The sequence below is a fragment of the Nyctereutes procyonoides genome, unplaced genomic scaffold (genome assembly GCF_905146905.1).
Source record: "Nyctereutes procyonoides isolate TBG_1078 unplaced genomic scaffold, NYPRO_anot_genome, whole genome shotgun sequence".
NCBI classification, from domain to species: Eukaryota; Metazoa; Chordata; class Mammalia; order Carnivora; family Canidae; genus Nyctereutes; species Nyctereutes procyonoides.
In genome coordinates, this window is record NW_026575041.1 from 3,867,256 (window position 1) to 3,883,170 (window position 15,915).

General features: G+C 52.7%; 1 protein-coding gene across 6 annotated transcripts in view; it reads left to right on the top strand.

The window, feature by feature from the left end:
* Window positions 1–15,915, top strand: part of SLCO2B1 (solute carrier organic anion transporter family member 2B1) — a 45,311-nt gene that overhangs the window by 17,932 nt on the left and 11,464 nt on the right. For 4 of the 6 annotated variants that reach the window (XM_055320483.1, XM_055320484.1, XM_055320488.1 and 1 more), the window contains exons 5-9: window positions 299–538; window positions 781–879; window positions 3,149–3,339; window positions 10,582–10,684; window positions 14,200–14,557. In XM_055320483.1, the coding sequence (XP_055176458.1) occupies window positions 299–538; window positions 781–879; window positions 3,149–3,339; window positions 10,582–10,684; window positions 14,200–14,557 (991 nt within the window). The remainder of the gene's footprint in view (window positions 1–298; window positions 539–780; window positions 880–3,148; window positions 3,340–10,581; window positions 10,685–14,199; window positions 14,558–15,915) is intronic. The other 2 variants (XM_055320485.1, XM_055320486.1) reach the window with 1 other exon arrangement.

Below are 15,915 nucleotides of genomic sequence, written 5' to 3' on the forward strand. Positions count from 1 at the left end.
CCAAAATCCACAGTTGCCATGGCACTTCCCCATATCTCTGCTCGGAGAGGTGGCATGAGGTAGTTTAAGAGTATGGACTTGAATCTGAGCTGCCTGGGTTCCGATCCTGGCTCTGCCTTTCCTAGCTTCAGTTTCCTCATCTGTGCAATGGGGTAATGAGAGCATCAATCCCCTAGGTTTGTCAGGAGGGAGGGAGTCAAATGGTTTGTGTACATAGCACCTAAAATGGTACCTTGCATCCAGTGCATGCTGTATAAGGGTCTTAGCTATCGTTATAATATTTTTTATCATCTCTTAGTAGACATGCCACAGGATTATGAGGCTTCTCTGTGCCAGCCCACAACCTTGGTCCCAGCCCCAACCCCAGCCCCCTCCAACAGCAGCTGCTCAAGCAACACGGAGGCCCAGCATCTGGCTGTGGTGGGGATCATGTTCATGGCACAGACCCTGCTTGGTGTGGGCAGTGTGCCCATTCAGCCCTTTGGCATCTCCTACATCGATGACTTTGCCCACAACAGCAACTCACCTCTCTACCTTGGTAAGAACCGGGCTCGGAGGGAGGTCCAGGCTCGGGAATAGGAGGATGCGAGGACCAGGTAGGGGCTGGGCATGAGTTCCTGACCTCTGCCTTGTCTGGTCAGTAAAGCCTGGAGAAGCCCTGGAGCTTTCTGGGCCTGACCAGGGGAGATGGGCTGCTCTTGCCTATTGGAGACTGGGCAGGCACTGATCTGCTAAGGGAAGCCAGGGCCAGAGGGGCCTAATGCAGGCTTCGTGTTGCAGGGATCCTATTTGCAGTAACCATGATGGGCCCAGGTATGGCCTATGGACTGGGCGGCCTCATGCTGCGCCTTTATGTAGACATCGACCGGATGCCAGAAGGTGAGCCTCAAAGAGCACACAGTTGTTCCCAGGGGCACACAGATGCTAGCTCACTGAGCACTGGCCTCATAGGAGACACTGAGCCGGGGGCTCATGTTCAAATCCCAGCAACCCCACTGACCTTGGACATGCCTCTTAACCTCTGAGCCTCAGCTTCTTCATTTTTTTAAAAAATATTTTATTTAAAAAAAATATTTTATTTATTTATTTGAGAGAGGCAGAGACATAAGCTCCCTGTGGGAAGCCCACTGTGGGACTTGATCCCAGGACCTCGGGATCACACCCTGAGCCAAAGCAGATGCTCAACCACTGAGCCACTCAGGCGTCTTGCAGCTTCCTCATTTTTGAGACACTCTCCCTCCTGTCCCCCTCCCAAAGCTGTGATCAGAATCCAGTAAGAGATGAAGAGAGGCTGTAGAACACCATCAGATGGGCAGTCGTGTTATCACTATTATTACACCTCTTCACCTAGTCCCATCCCTGAGCTCCCCCAGACCCCAGCCCATGCTCAGATACACTGCAGGGCAGACAGGGGCACATACTCTCTTGGGCTGTAGGGAGCTCCCATCTTTAGGGGGAACAAGACCCAGGTGAAACAGAGAAGCCTGCAGGAGAGAACGTCTGGAGCAGGACTTGGTGAGCTTGGGCCTACCTCAACTGGGAAATTTACTGGGTGACCTCGAAGGACCCTTCCAGTCCTGACCACGTCAGAGTCTGGGAACCTGTGCCGAGGGCACCACTTAAGGAACAGCAGTCCCTGATCCAAGCAGTGGTTGGGGTGGTCCAAGGAGTGGGACTGAAGCTTGGTGTGAAGGCAACCAGGAGTGGGAGGGGGAAGGGTCCCCAAGCTCTGGCGCCCTGCAAGGAGTAGGAGAGGATTCCTCTCACCTGGAGATTTTCAGCAAGCCCTAGAAACCTCAGGGGACACACATATGAATGGATGGACACGCAGATTCAGCTTCTTGCTCTCTAGCTTTTGCACAAGGGTGCCTCCTGGGCAGCTCTGAACAAGACACACTAAGCATAGCCCTGTCCCACCCTCCTTCCTTCTAGAAAACTGGTACCATGAGCCAAGTGTGAGTTCTGGTTGTCTTCCTTGGTTTTCCCAGACATGCCCCACCCAGCTTCAGGGAAGGTGGGGTATTTTCTGGCTCTGTTGACATCATCGTGGCAGATGGGGCTCCTCCACTGGCAGATGTGGTATTCCTGTAGATTGATCTTCCTACCCTTTCCCTATGGGGGATTTCATGGGGTGGGCAGATCACAGGCACAGATGGGTGTGTAAGAAGCAGAGGAGTCAGGGAGATGCCTGTGTTCGTACTCATCAGGCTGGCAGGGGGAATAATAGGTGGAGGAGGAATTAGTGCAAAAGCCAACTTCATCCCCAGCTTTACAGATACATTTTCTGGGTGCCAATTGTGTACTCTGGACCCTGGCCAGGAGAGCTCAGGACCAAGTACCTGGGAACCAGCCCTACTCATGGAGTTGGTGTCATTATGCATTGGTGCTGCTATAAAGTTGTTTGCGGATGCTGTGGCAATTGAGGGAGGAGGTATCTAACTCAGCCTTGAGGTCAAGGGCTTGGGTGGGAGATGTGGGCACTCCAGCCAGGAGACACATCTGGAATAATCTAGTCCCAATTACACCTGGGGAACCTGTTAAAGGTCAGACTCCTCGGTCACCTTCCCAATCCACCCCATGGTAGTTTTAAGTTGGTTTCGGATATTTTTGACAAGCACCCTGGTGATCTTAATGATGCAGGTCTGAGATGTACAAGAGTAGTCCTAAGCATCAATTTAATAATAATAATAATCACAACAGTAATGGTAAGATGAGGAAGAAGAATGAATATCTTTATCGCACATACCGTGTGCTTTACATGCATTGGTTTCTATGATTCTCACAACGATCCTGTGATGTAGGTACTCCTATTGTCTGTATTTTACAGAGGAAGAAACTGAGACAAAAAGAGGTTAAATGATTTGCCCAAGGTTATGTTAGTAATGGAATTCAGACTCAGCAGTCCATTTCCAAAGTCCATTACCTTGACCACTAAACACAATGCCTCAGTAGTTGAAAAGCTGAGGTCCAGGAAGGATCAAAGCCTTGTCTAAGGTCACACAGGACGTAACTGGCAAAAGCCATAACTGGAGCCTCGGTCTCCTGACTCCTGGCCCAGACTACCCCATGTCTCCAAAGGCCAGTCCCAGGGTGGTGGCCAAGAAATGACGGCCCATCCTGATCCTAACACCATGGTCTTCTCTTCCAGGTGGTATCAGGCTGACCTCAAAGGACCCCCGATGGGTGGGTGCCTGGTGGCTGGGATTCCTCATCTCTGCTGCTGCAGTGGCCCTGGCCGCCATCCCCTACTTCTTCTTCCCCAAGGAGATGCCCAAGGAGAAGCATGAGCTCCGCTTTCGGCGAAGGGTCTTGGCAGCCTCAGCCTCAACGGTCAGCAAGGTAAGCCCCCTCCAAATTCTCACCCTGGTCCCAGCTCCAGCCCCCACCCACAAGTCCTCCCTTGTGACTTTAAACCTCATCCTTCCTGGGCACTACAATTCATGGCCTAACAAGTCATTCTGTCCAAGCTCCACGGCATCCCCCAACAGCCCCGCACATGAATACGGCCTGCCCCTTCCACAGCTGACATCAGGGGCCAGAGGAGGAAGTGACCTAGCCAAGATCACAGGCCAGCAAGGACAGCACTGGGATGAGAACCCCAGGCGGGCTGAGCCCATGCCCTCTGTCTAACCATCACACTGTCCGCCTCTCTGCTTGTCACTTCACGGTTTTTGTGAGTTCTAAACATGTCATGCTGTAGCAATATTGAGAAATAGGAGGAGGTGAGAATGTAGGAGGGGGGGGAGATTGGTCGGACAAGACTTCTCTGAAGGGGCAGGATTTGAGCTGGACTTTGAAGGATGGTAGAAGCCTGGGGAGCGGGCATTCTAGGTGCGGACACAGCATGGACAGAGGAGTCAGCTGTAGAAATGAATCCAGCCTTTTCAGAAGCAGTTAGGGGACAAATGCATATTGAGTGCAAGCTCTGGGCCAGGTGCCAGGCCGACACTGGAGCTCAGCACATGGCCTCTACCCTTAAGACAGGTGCGGCCTAGTGGGGACCAAGATTCATTGATAAGGAGCAAACTGTGCAGTGCTCGAGGGTATCTTGCTGAAACCTGCCCACTCGGCTGAGGGCCAGGTGGCCTTTCCTCGGAGGAGATCCACTGGGCAGGAGAGACGATTTGGGGGTTTTCCAGAGGCTCACCAGAACATGCGGCCTTAAAAACAATCAATTGGCTCCAAAGTACAAAAAAAAAAAATGACAAAACAGAAAGGTTGGATAAAAGTTCAATGTGTCATTAATGTTGACCGTGTCAGGTTTTCTTGAGCACTTACACACATTTCATTACATTCTGAAACTTTGCACGTTCAATATTCCCTTTTCCCAAGTACTCATCCACAACATTTCTGTGACCAAGCGTGTGGAGTGATCTTATTTCACAGGGAAATAATGGTTGAGAAATCACCATCATAAATTATTTGCTGCTAAGTAATTCTAATTTCAAAGGGACGATTTGTAAAAAGCCTGTCGAATATTTTGCAGCAAGAATAATTCTATTTAATGAGGCATGTTGGTGCATTTGAATATGCTTGCTGTGATGTGAGACAGGACTTCCAACTTAGAGCAAGAAAGTTTGGGCCTGGGAGAGAGGGCTAAAAATGTCTTTGTCTAGAAAAGCTAGAATTTGAGCCCCAGTCTGTCCAACCCCAAACCTGGCTGCTCTATGAACCTCACTACCCATCCCCCACCTCTGCTGGAGCATAAGTGTTATATGTGGGAGACTAATGAAAATTGATGTTAGAACAGCCAGTAAGGGCCAGAATAGGAAAGGTCTTGCCTGCCAGCTTCAAGAGCAGCTGGTAGCCCTGGAAGGAGGAGAAACGGGAGTCCCATGGCTCTATCACCAGGTTCTAAGCAGAAAAAGGGACCGAGGGGGTATGTGGGGGGCAGTGGAGGCAGGGAGGCCGATGCAGGAGCTCTGGCTGTGGTCTAGGTGGGAAGCAGTGCGCTGGCAGTGAGCAGGGGCAAAGGGATGAGTCCAGGAGCCACCCAGGAGGGAGACGGCTCAGGCCCGGGTGCTGCTCTGCTATGGGACATCCCTGGACAGCGCAGGGCTGGGCTGGTGCCTGGTTCAGAGGCAAAGGGAGGCAGGCCCTGCAGAGGGACCATTTTCAGGGGAAGAAGACAGCTTGAAACCACAGATGGCCCTTACTGGTTCTGCCTAGCTCAGGCCAGAATTTGAATGAAGTAAGAATTCCTAGAACTTGAGGGAAGAGTTCTTAGAAGTAGGGGTGGTGATAGAGGAAGCAAGGAGTTTCTGGTTATGGGCAATCTCCAGGTTGGACCTTAGATCTGAAGACAGAACATCCAGTTGAGCCATGGGGTGAAGAAGCAAGGCTGAGGCATGTCCGGCTGGGTCATGTGCCAGTTGTGTGACCTTGAGCGAGACACTTCCCTACTCGGTTCTGTCTCGGAAGATGCCAAGGGTCGATTCCTGGAGCAATATTCTGTGTGCCTTGAAGTCTAAGAAAGCACAGTTTCTGGAGGTGCCGCTGCTGTGGTGCAGGCTCCGGGTTTGAAGAGCTGCCGCTCTGTGATGCTTGGAAACCCTGGCTCCCCGGCTGTGAACCTGTCTGGCTGTCTGGATTCATTCTGTCAGCACATTGGGGATGGGGAGTGAGGAAGGAAGGGGGTGAGAGGTTCTTAAAAAAGAATCGAAGGCTGAGAACATGATGATCTGCTTCCAGCAGCTCTCAGGCAATAAATATTGATGTGGGAGGACTTGTTCTCCCGCCTCCCCGAGGCAGCCTTGGCCAACTCTGCTTGCAGTTACTCTGGCTGGCCCAGCCCACTCAGGCCACAGGCCACGGAAGGGGAGGTAGATGGACCAGGAGGAAGGGCCCAGTTAGGCAGAACTGGCAGCCAGAAAGTCCGGGCCCACGGACATGGGAGGTGCAGCTTCTGTAAAGAGTGGGAAGAGTTGGGGGGGGGGGGCTGGAGAGTGAAGGGGAGAATGTTTCTGAAATCCCTTTGAGTAGCTTCTCCCAGGCTCAGGGGTCTCCTAAATACCCTCCTATAGGGAAATGCAGTTTTTAATGGTGGTGTGTAATATAAGGGTTTTATGACCCAGCGAAGCTCTCTGACCTCAGTCTCCTGATCTGTACGATGGGCAGAGGTTTGGAGCAGGGTCTACCCGCTCTGACAGGTTCAATGATGTCTTCTCCAAATGGAGCAGTACATAAAGCCCTTTCACTGTGGTAGAAAAGGGTGCAGCCCACAGCCTCGGTCCCAAGAAGCTCTCAGGCAGCGAAGGAGGCCAGAAGCCGAGAGAGGGATGACTGATGGACAGCTCAGGTTTCTCCCACCACCCGTGCTTGGAGTTCTCTGCCTGGGGGAAGGGAGCGTGAATGGTCTCCACAGGGAAGATTATGAGATGGTAGATGAGGGAGGCCATACAGGACAGGGAGGGCCAGGAGCCCTGCTTTCCTGCCTTTGATTCCGCCCCCTCATGGTGGCTACCCGACAGCCTTCTAGGAGGGAACCAGGGCAGGCCTTGGCTCTCTGGAAGCCTCAGTCTCCCTCTCTATGATCGGCCAGTCTTTAAGGTCCTGTCAGGCCCCAGGACTCCTGGCACATGGGTCTGTCGAGCCTGTGGAGTAGAGATGGCCTCTTCGGGGCTCCCCAGCTGGTCATCTGGCCCTGTCTGTCCTTGTGGTTGCAGGATGCCATTCAGTCAGCGGCCCTCCTGTGTCCTCCATACCCGCAGGTCCCTCTGAGTGGCCATCCTTGGGGCTGGGCCAGGGACTAAGAAAGGCCTCATCCATCGAGAGCCCCTATCCCCACCCAACCTCTGAGCACTACTGGCCTCTGTCACCTTCTCTTCGTTCCTATTACCCAGGAGTCTCCATGTCTGTTATTCTAGGCCATCTCCCAGAGTCTGGGATCCTAGCATACAGTTTTAAAGTTCTGTGTTTCTGGTCAAGATTCTCAAGTGCCTGTGTTCTATGATTCTGTGCCTCCAATGGTCTGTCTTTGGGGTTTGCCTCCCCAAATTCATATTTCTACATGTTTCTATGTGGCTATAATTTTGGCCTATGAGTCTAGGAGTTTATGAAATCTGTTTTCTCCCAATCATGAACCTGATGTGCTTCTGTGGAAGAATGGTCAAGGACAGGGACAGGAATGGGCAGTGGCAGCAACGTTGAGAACTCAGGCCTTAGGGCCAGCTGAGAGGCTTCTGTTCCCATGGGATTCTGTGCTCCTTCTGCAGCCCCTGAGAAGCCCAAAGTAACTCGGGTCTCCCTTGTGCCTGGGTACCTCTCCCTCGCAGGCACTGCCTCCAGGTCCCGCCCAACCAACCTGGGAGCCCTGTCATGTGTCCTTCCATATCCCTGGCAACCCAGGCCTTGTGACTCCACTCCTTGTCGTCCGCCTATGAAGTAGGTTCAGTTATTCCCATTTTACACCTGAGAAGGTGGAGTTACAGAGAGATCAGATAACCTGACTGCAGGGCTAGTGAATGGTGGAGCTGAGATTCAGACCCGGGAAGAGCATCACGGGACCTCACTCAAGACCAAGAGGCAGGAAAATAGAAACAGCAGCAAAAGGGTATCAGAGAGGGAGGAACATGGGAGCATGGACCACACAGATGAACTCAGTTGATACAACCGCTTATTTGGTTCTGAGCTTGCTGGTAGCCAAAGGGAGAAGAGCAGCACAGCCAGTTGCACAGACTCAATGTGAGAAACCCTGAGCATGTCGCAATCCTCAGTGAAGCTCTGATCACTCGGATCTCCAGGCACACTGCTAGAAACAGTCTCCCTCCCTCCCACAGCGGGTAGGAAGTCTAGCAGATAACCCCATTCCCGGGGCTGCTTGCCGTGGCCACGTATGAGGGAAGCTGAGGGCTGGCAGAGAGCACCCTATCACCCGCCAGGGTCAGCGTGGCTCTGTGGGGCTGGGGTCACAGCCCCACACACAGCTTTCTAGGGACACAGCTTCCCCTGAGGGCAGCTTCTGGGGCCCCGGAGGCAGACCGAGGGCCCTTGCATGCACCAGACCACACACAGCATCCTGCACCCCACAGGCCTGCAGCAGTCAGCACATGGCCCCGAGAGGGGAAGTTCTAACCAGCCCCCTCAGCACAGGCCTGCTGACCTGGGCAAACCGCAGCCAGATGTGTCTGACTCCAAGCCCTGCTCGGAGCAGAGCCACAATGCTTCTGGTTCCTGGAGCCGGCTCTTGGTCAGGAGTCCTCAAAACAGATCTGGGGAGAGAGGCACAAACCTGTAAAGAGCACAGGACAGGAGCGCCCAGTGCCCACCTGAAAAAGCTCGAGTCCCTTTGCATGGCCCTCCAAACTGCCCAGCTGCTGCCCCTGCTCCCACCCCAGCCCCTGCTCCCACGGTGGCTTCCCCGTCATCTCCCGCACACAGGCCTTTCCCCCGACCGTGCTTCCGCTCTAGCATGCCTCACCCTTACTGTCCACCCAAATCCCAAACCTCACTTCTCCTAGAGGCCTTCCCTGAGCACCCCACAGCTCTGGAAGATCCACCCCACCCCTGCTATCTCCAAACCCTGTGCTCTTTTTCCCAGCGTGAGATAGGGGTAAGATGGTGGTACTGGAGGACCTACATTCGAGAACCTCCTCTGCTTATTGCTCCTGGGGCCTCTTCTAGGGCCTCAGTTTCCTCTTCTGTGAAAGAGGTGCCATAATGACCTCTTCACCAGGCTGCTGTAGGAATCAGCTGACACAGTGGATGTGAAGGTACTGGGTAGACCACAGGGGACTGGACGTGCAGACCCTGTGGTTGTCTTCACTGTTTACATGAGAACAAGGAACTCAAAAAGATCTTGCCTGTCCAAAGGCGGAGCCTGATTGTCGGTCCCTGATAAGAATGCTGGGAGGGGGACACCTGCGTGGCTCAGTGCTCAGTGGTTGAGCGTCTGCCTTTGGCTCAGGTTGTGGTCCTGGGGTCCTGGGATCGAGTCCTGCATCAGGATTCCCACAGGGAGCCTGCTTCTCTCTCTGCCTATGTCTCTGCCTCTCTCTCTCTCTGTGTCTCTCATGAATAAATAAAATCTTAAAAAAAAAAAGCCACACACTGGGAGATTCTTAGTTTACCTCAGTACCTCCTGCCTCCATTCCTGGGGCCGTACCCCAGCTCTAGCACCCCTCCCTTGGGTCCCAGGGCCCTTCCCCCACCACTCTCCGTACCTTGGCTAGGACAGAGAAAGGTATGAGCAGATTCTGATTCTCTTGAAGGCAACATGTCCCAAAGAAATATTACGTGAGCCACATATGGAATTCTTTTTTTTTTTCACATATGGAATTCTAAATATTAACTGGTAGCACATTTCAAAAGTAAAAGACATTAATTTTAATAATATGTTTAAATTAACCCACCATATCTAAAATACTCTCATTTTAGCCTATCATAAATTTTAAACATTAATAATGAGGTATTTTCCTTTTTTTAAAGATTTTATTTATCTTTTATCAAGCCGGTGCTTGATACTCAATGGCACGATCTCAGTGTGGACTGGCTATATTTCCAGTGCTCAGCCACCACATGTGCCTGGTGGCTGCTGCATCAGACAGCACAAATCTAAGGAGTAAATGAATAACAGAGCCACAGCGCCTCACCCAGTGATTTAGACTGTGGGCTTTCAGGCCCCTTCAGAGTACTCCACAAAGGTGCCTCCACGTCTGCCTGTTTTGCACACGGGCCTCCGACTCACAGGGCATCGTGGGTAAAGGTCTCCACTCAGGCAGGCTTGAGCTCAGATCACAGTTCTGGGCAATGTTGAGCAAGCTACCCAACCTCACAGCTACTTTGCTCCTGTGTGGAGTGTACGTCTCCTTCCTTTGCAGGTCCCTGTGAGGAGGAGAAATGTGCATCCAGAGCCACCAGGCCACATACCAGTGGCCTGGCATACCTGGAATTCTGCTAGGCCCCTGGGGTACTCGGTGCAGACCCTCTGCTCCATTCTGAACCAGAAGCAGTGTAGGAGCTTGCCTGCATTGCAATAGCCTCTCGTTGATCTCATTTTTCTTCAAGAGCCTGACATTGGCCACACCCATTGCCTATCGCAGCCATCTCCTGCATTCCTTCTGTTCATAGATATTTATCAGACACCCACTATTCCACCCCAGGCCCCTACGCTAGGCACCAGAGTTTCAACAGAGAATAAGATAAACATGATCCCTGCTCTTGCAAAGCTCGGAGCCCAGTGGGTGAGAGACACTGAGCAAGGTTTAACTCAGACCTAAGTGGGTATGTAAGATAATGATTTTTTCTGAAAATCAACTTTTCTACTCTGAATGCCCATCCTGCTGGTTTAGCATGACACTCAACCTCAGCCTTTCTCAGGGATCCCCCACCAAGGTGAAGCAAAGGTCCTTCTAGGGTGTTCAGGCACCAGAGAGGTCTCACCCCCACCCAGTAGGCATCAGGATCAATCCATCCACACCCATTCGGGACCAAGAACAAATGGAACACACTGACCCTACTGCTTCTGATGAGGTGATAGCCCCGTACCCTCTTCTCTCCCAAAGTATTTCCCCAGCCCAGGGGCATCTTGGGGTAGAACTGTCTGGCCATCTAGCTGACTGCCTTGGTTGTGTGTCTTCCCAGGGTGAAGATTCTCCCTCTGAGAAGAGCCCGGGGGCATCCCAAGAGAAGCACGATGGCCTCGCCCAGATTGCACCAGACCTCACAGTGATCCAATTCATCAAAGGTAAGTGAGCTCAGGCCAGGATATAGAGAAGTGGGAGCAGAGGTGTATTGGAGGCTGTACAGGGTCCAGCCCCTTCATCCCCTTCTTGATTTATCCTTCACACCTATGGACCCCTCAGGAGTACCATATACTCCTATAAGTCTTTGCTTATATGATCCCCTCTGCCTGGAACATGAGTTTTTATTGCTATCTAGCAAAATCTTTCTTGTCCCTGTAGGTCAAGCTCAAGTGCTATTCCTCTGCTTCTCCTAACAAGCCTGGCTCTCCCTCCTCTCAGCTCTCTAAACTCTCAGGGCCAATAATCTTTGCTCTGCTTCTCTCAAGGACTATTAGGGGAATCAAATGAAGTGATGAATGGAAAGCCTTTTGTACACTATTAAAAAAATTTACTTCTATAAAGTACAATCATTTTTTTTTTCCAATGATCACCCCTGCCCTATTGCTATTATTCTGACAATGTCCCGGGACAGTAAGTGTGCTGCCTGTGGTTTAGGAGGGTAATGAACATGGGGTTTGCTTCAGCACCCACCCCTACCCCCACTGAGGACTTTTGAAACAGGAAGTTAGGCTCAATTCTTGGAAGTGTGATGTTGGGATACCAGTAATCCAGCCCCCAGTTCTTTAGACTCCCCAGGGTAAGGGGGGGTGGGTGCTGGACTACATGGGGCTGGGCTTAGGGGCAGGAAGGGCTTAGATTCCCTAACCTCAGATCACCCCCAGCTGCTGGAAGGCCCCAGCAGGCTGCTTCATGGGAGAGTTTATTAATCACTGCTTTGGCTTCTGCCCAGAGGGAAGCTGGGGCCAATCACTGAAATTGGATCCTGTAGTGGGTGTCCTGGGCAGATTGTCTCTGGTTGTTTCAGCTTCTCCGTGAGCCTAGAGGAGACTGAGGCAGGGCTAGCCATCGGTCTTTTAGTTGGTCAGCAAGCCTGGCTTCAGGGCTTTCTGCTGAGTTCCAGAGGGATCAGCATGACCTGAGGCTTGGCCTTGACCACATGCGACCACGGGGGGAATCCAAAGGGAGGAGGAACAATGGCCCTGCAGCTGGAAGAGGCCTAAATTCTTGGGAGAAGACAGTCCCTGAATTAGAGAAGGCCCCTGTCTGATAGAGGAGACAACATCCTTGAGTTAAGGGAGGCCCCTGACACATGGAAGAAACATTATTCCCAAAGTGAGGGAGGACCTAGTCCCTGAGCTGTGGGAGGCTCCGGTCTGATAGAGAAGACATAGTCTCTGAATGGAGAGAAGTCCTAGCCTGCCTGATGGAGGAGACACTGCTAAGCTAAGGGAAACAGCTATCTAATGGAGGTGCCCCTGGAGTTCCCCTTCAGGTATTCCTATCTAAGTGAAAGGCATAGCCCCACCCTCCAGGAATTTTCCAGCTGTTCTAGGGACAGGCTGCCGATGCTGAAGAGCCAGAGGATGGGTATGAAGTGCACCTGAGATGATTAACACAGGAGAAGAGGAGAGAAACAAGTAATGAGCTAGAGCCCTCCCACAGCCAGAGGCGCAGGAAGTGGGTGGGGTGGGGTATCCTAGGCCGAATGGCCTTTACACTAGGACTCAGGAAACCCCTGGCCACTGCTGGCCTTGCCCCAGCCTCTCCAGATGAATTTGGATAGGTCCCTGCCCTGCTACGAGCCCCCCTGTACCATGAGGGCACCAATACAGCCTGGGCAAGTCCTGGCCAGGGCAGCTCAAGGATGGAGGGAGGCTGGCACAGGTACCTGGGGTGAAGGCCACCTGTCACACCTTCTCACTCCACCGGCTGGCTGAATGTGTTGTGTGTAGGCCAAGGGACTCAGGACAGGAGGCAGGCCTGGGACACAGAGGAAGGGGAATTCCATGACCCCAGCTCTTACCCACCCATCCTAGACTATTTGTCTTTATTTTTTGGCCTCTAAGGAAACAGTTCCTGGCCTGGCCCAGGGGGCTAGGGAACTAGCTGACTGGGCTCTGGTCATGGTCTGAGGACAGACAGAGATTTCCAGCAACAGAGGAATCCTGCTACTGCAGGAACAGAAGGGACCTCCCACTTGGTGCAGAGGAGCCCCAGGAACAACTTTCCGCACAAGTCCCAACTGCCAAGAGGTTTGCTCCTCCAATGTGTCTTCTTAGAAGGGCAGAGAGAAGAAATGGGTAGGAAATATCAGAAAGGGAGACAGAACATGGAAGACTCCTAACTCTGGGAAACGAACTAGGGGTGGAGGAAGGGGAGGAGGGGGGGCGGGGGTGAATGGGTGACGGGCACTGAGGGGGGCACTTGACAGGATGAGCACTGGGTGTTATTCTGTGTGTTGGCAAATTGAACACCAATTAAAAATAAATTTATTATTTAAAAAAAAAAAAGCAGGGCCTTTCCTCCTCCCTCCCCCACACCTCACGTTAACTTCCATCTCACCTCCTGCAGGCAGAAACACATCTTTCTCTTTTGCTGTTAGTGGAGAGAGAATTGCATGTGTCAGAAGAGAAAGCATTCTTGGTCATCACACTGGCCACCCAGGGTGCAGACGAACGCTTTGGAAGCTCTTTCGAAACTTACCCCATGTTACGTGCCTTTCAGGGTAGCAGATTTGCCCGCACGCAAGGCACCGGTTTAGGAGCTAACAGGGGAGTGGGGAGGTTGTCAAAGCCAGACCCATCACTTGCAGGCCTCTCTCTGTGCTGCTGTCCCTGCTGTGTCCCTAACCCTACAGGAATTCCTTTTCCAAAAGATCCATTCTTCGGGCCCTACTGAAGAGAAGCCACCCAGCACCTGTTCAGTTTTCACCTTCTCTAGAGATCGTACTTCTGCCCCAACATTTTGATACTTGATCATGTATTGGCCTGCATGTCCATTCATTCATTCCCTCATTTATTCCATAAATATTTACTGAGTGCCCTGCTATACCCCAGGCTCTGCAGATTTAGCAATGAACAGAGCAAACAAAAAGCCCTGCTCCAAATGAAGCTGATATGCTGATGGGGTGACAGTAAAATAGCTAAGTAAGCAAAACATGTGGGTAAAGCACCGTGGAGAGGAGAAATTAGGGATGGAAGATCAGAGGAGGGGCTGCTGTCCCATGCTGGGGACAATGGAGGGAAGACAAAAGCCTGGGTTGGCTTGGAAAGAGCTAGAGCAGGACAGGATGAAAAGGACATGGGCAGTGGGGGGGATAAGATGAGTAAGTAGAACAGAAGACATGGAATGAGGTGGGATGAGATGAATGGAATAGAATCTGATAGGAAGTATATGGAAAAGAAATATATGGAATCAAATTTTGGATAGAATCAAAGGGAAAGAGGCACAATCGAATAGCGTGCAATCTCACTCAATGGAATAGAATGAAACTGAGCTTCAAGAGCAGAGGAGAATTAAATGGGAACGAGTCAAACGCAATGGGAAAGAATTGGGTGCAGTAGAATTAAATGAGACAGGATGGAAGGAGTGGACCAGTTTGAACAGGGTGAGACAGGACAGAAACGAAAACATGCCTGGCCTGCCCACTTGACCTCCTCCCTGCTCACCCCAACAGTGTTCCCCAGGGTGCTGCTGCGGACCCTGAGCCACCCCATCTTCCTGCTGGTGGTCCTGTCCCAGGTGTGCACGTCGTCCATGGTGGCAGGCATGGCCACCTTCCTGCCCAAGTTCCTGGAGCGCCAGTTTTCCGTCACAGCGTCCTACGCCAACCTGCTCATAGGCTCCCTCACCATCCCTTCGGCCATCATGGGCATCGTGCTGGGGGGCGTCCTGGTCAAGCGCCTCCACCTGGGCCCCATGCGGTGTGGCATCCTTTGCCTGCTGGGGGCGCTGTCCTGCCTACTTCTCAGCCTGCCCCTCTTCTTCATGGGCTGCCCTACCCACCAGATCGCAGGCATCACCCGGCAGCCTGGGTGAGTGTGTGCTCAGAGCATATAAGAAGCAGGTGGGGAAGGTGTCGGGGAGGGGGTGCAGACAGGGCCAGGGCAGTGGGGTACCCACCCACCTCAAATCTCACCTTCCACCAGCACCTTCACCTCCCCTCCCCTCCTGGCTACAGAGCCACGGGACTGCTCCCTCCAAGCCGGGTCAGGCATCACTAAGAGGGGCGAGGAGGGGATTTCACAGACAGGACAGCTCAGGCCCGGGGAGAGGTGGAAGCCAAGGCACGGCAAAGCCACTGGTGGCATCTCCCGAGGGGCCCCACCTCGTGGGCCAAGCAGAGGTAAGGCACGTCGAGAGCAGGACCCCGCTCAGCGTAATGGAGGCTCCACTCCTGGGCAGGGGAGAGGCCTGCCTGGGAGCCTGCAGGCCTCCATCCCTGGAGGGTGGGGATGTGGAGAGAAGGGGTGAGCAGGGGCTGGAAGGCATCTGTCATGGACACGGCAGAAAGGACTGAAGCCTTAGGGAGGGGTTGGCCTAGAGGCTTTAAAGACCTGGGGTTCTGAGAGCTCGGCAGCTAAAATTCTGTTGTCCCATCACCCTAAAACTCCTCTTTTCCTCCATCGGAAGCAGCACCGGGAGGAAAGCCTCGAAGCCTATCTCCCTTCTCCGTCTCTCTGTCCTCCCACCCTGCCTCAGACATACACCCTCTCCCACTGGGGACCGTCTTCCAGACAGCGTTGGAACTTACATCGCTGCCTCTTCTCCAGAATGATTTCACTTTTCCTGGCAGCTGTTCCAGGCTTAGGCTGGCCCAAGACCCAGCTAGAATTCCCCAACTGCCTCTGCTCCCACCTTTCCTGGGCATCTCCTCCCTCCACCACAGGCTGGCTCTCCCCACCTGAGGGAGGCGCGGCCCTTCTCTCTGGCCCAGGCCCCACAGCACACCCTCTCCCTCATCATCCTTTCCCTTCCCCTCCTTCCTTGTCCCTTCTTCTCCCAGACAGTAAGGCAATTCTGCTGCCTCCTGGCTGCAGAGCCCGTGTTCTAGGCACAGCAGGTGGAGCTTTAGCCAGGCCCTCTGAAGTCCCTGGTCTGAGGAGTGAGCCATGGCCTTTAATATTTTTGTTGTTAATATTTTTAAAGATTTATTTATTTATTTTAGAGCAGGGGTGGGGGGTGGGGGGGAGAGAAAACATGTGCATGGCGGTGAGGGGCAGAGGGACATAGAGAATCTCTAGCCAACTCCCCGCTGAGCACGGAGCCTGGCATGGGGCTCAATCCCAGGACCCCGAGATCATGACCTCAGCTGAAATCAAGAGTTGGCTGCTTCACTGACTGAGCCACCTGGGTGCCCCGAGCCAGGGCCTTTAAATGACTTTTTTTTTTT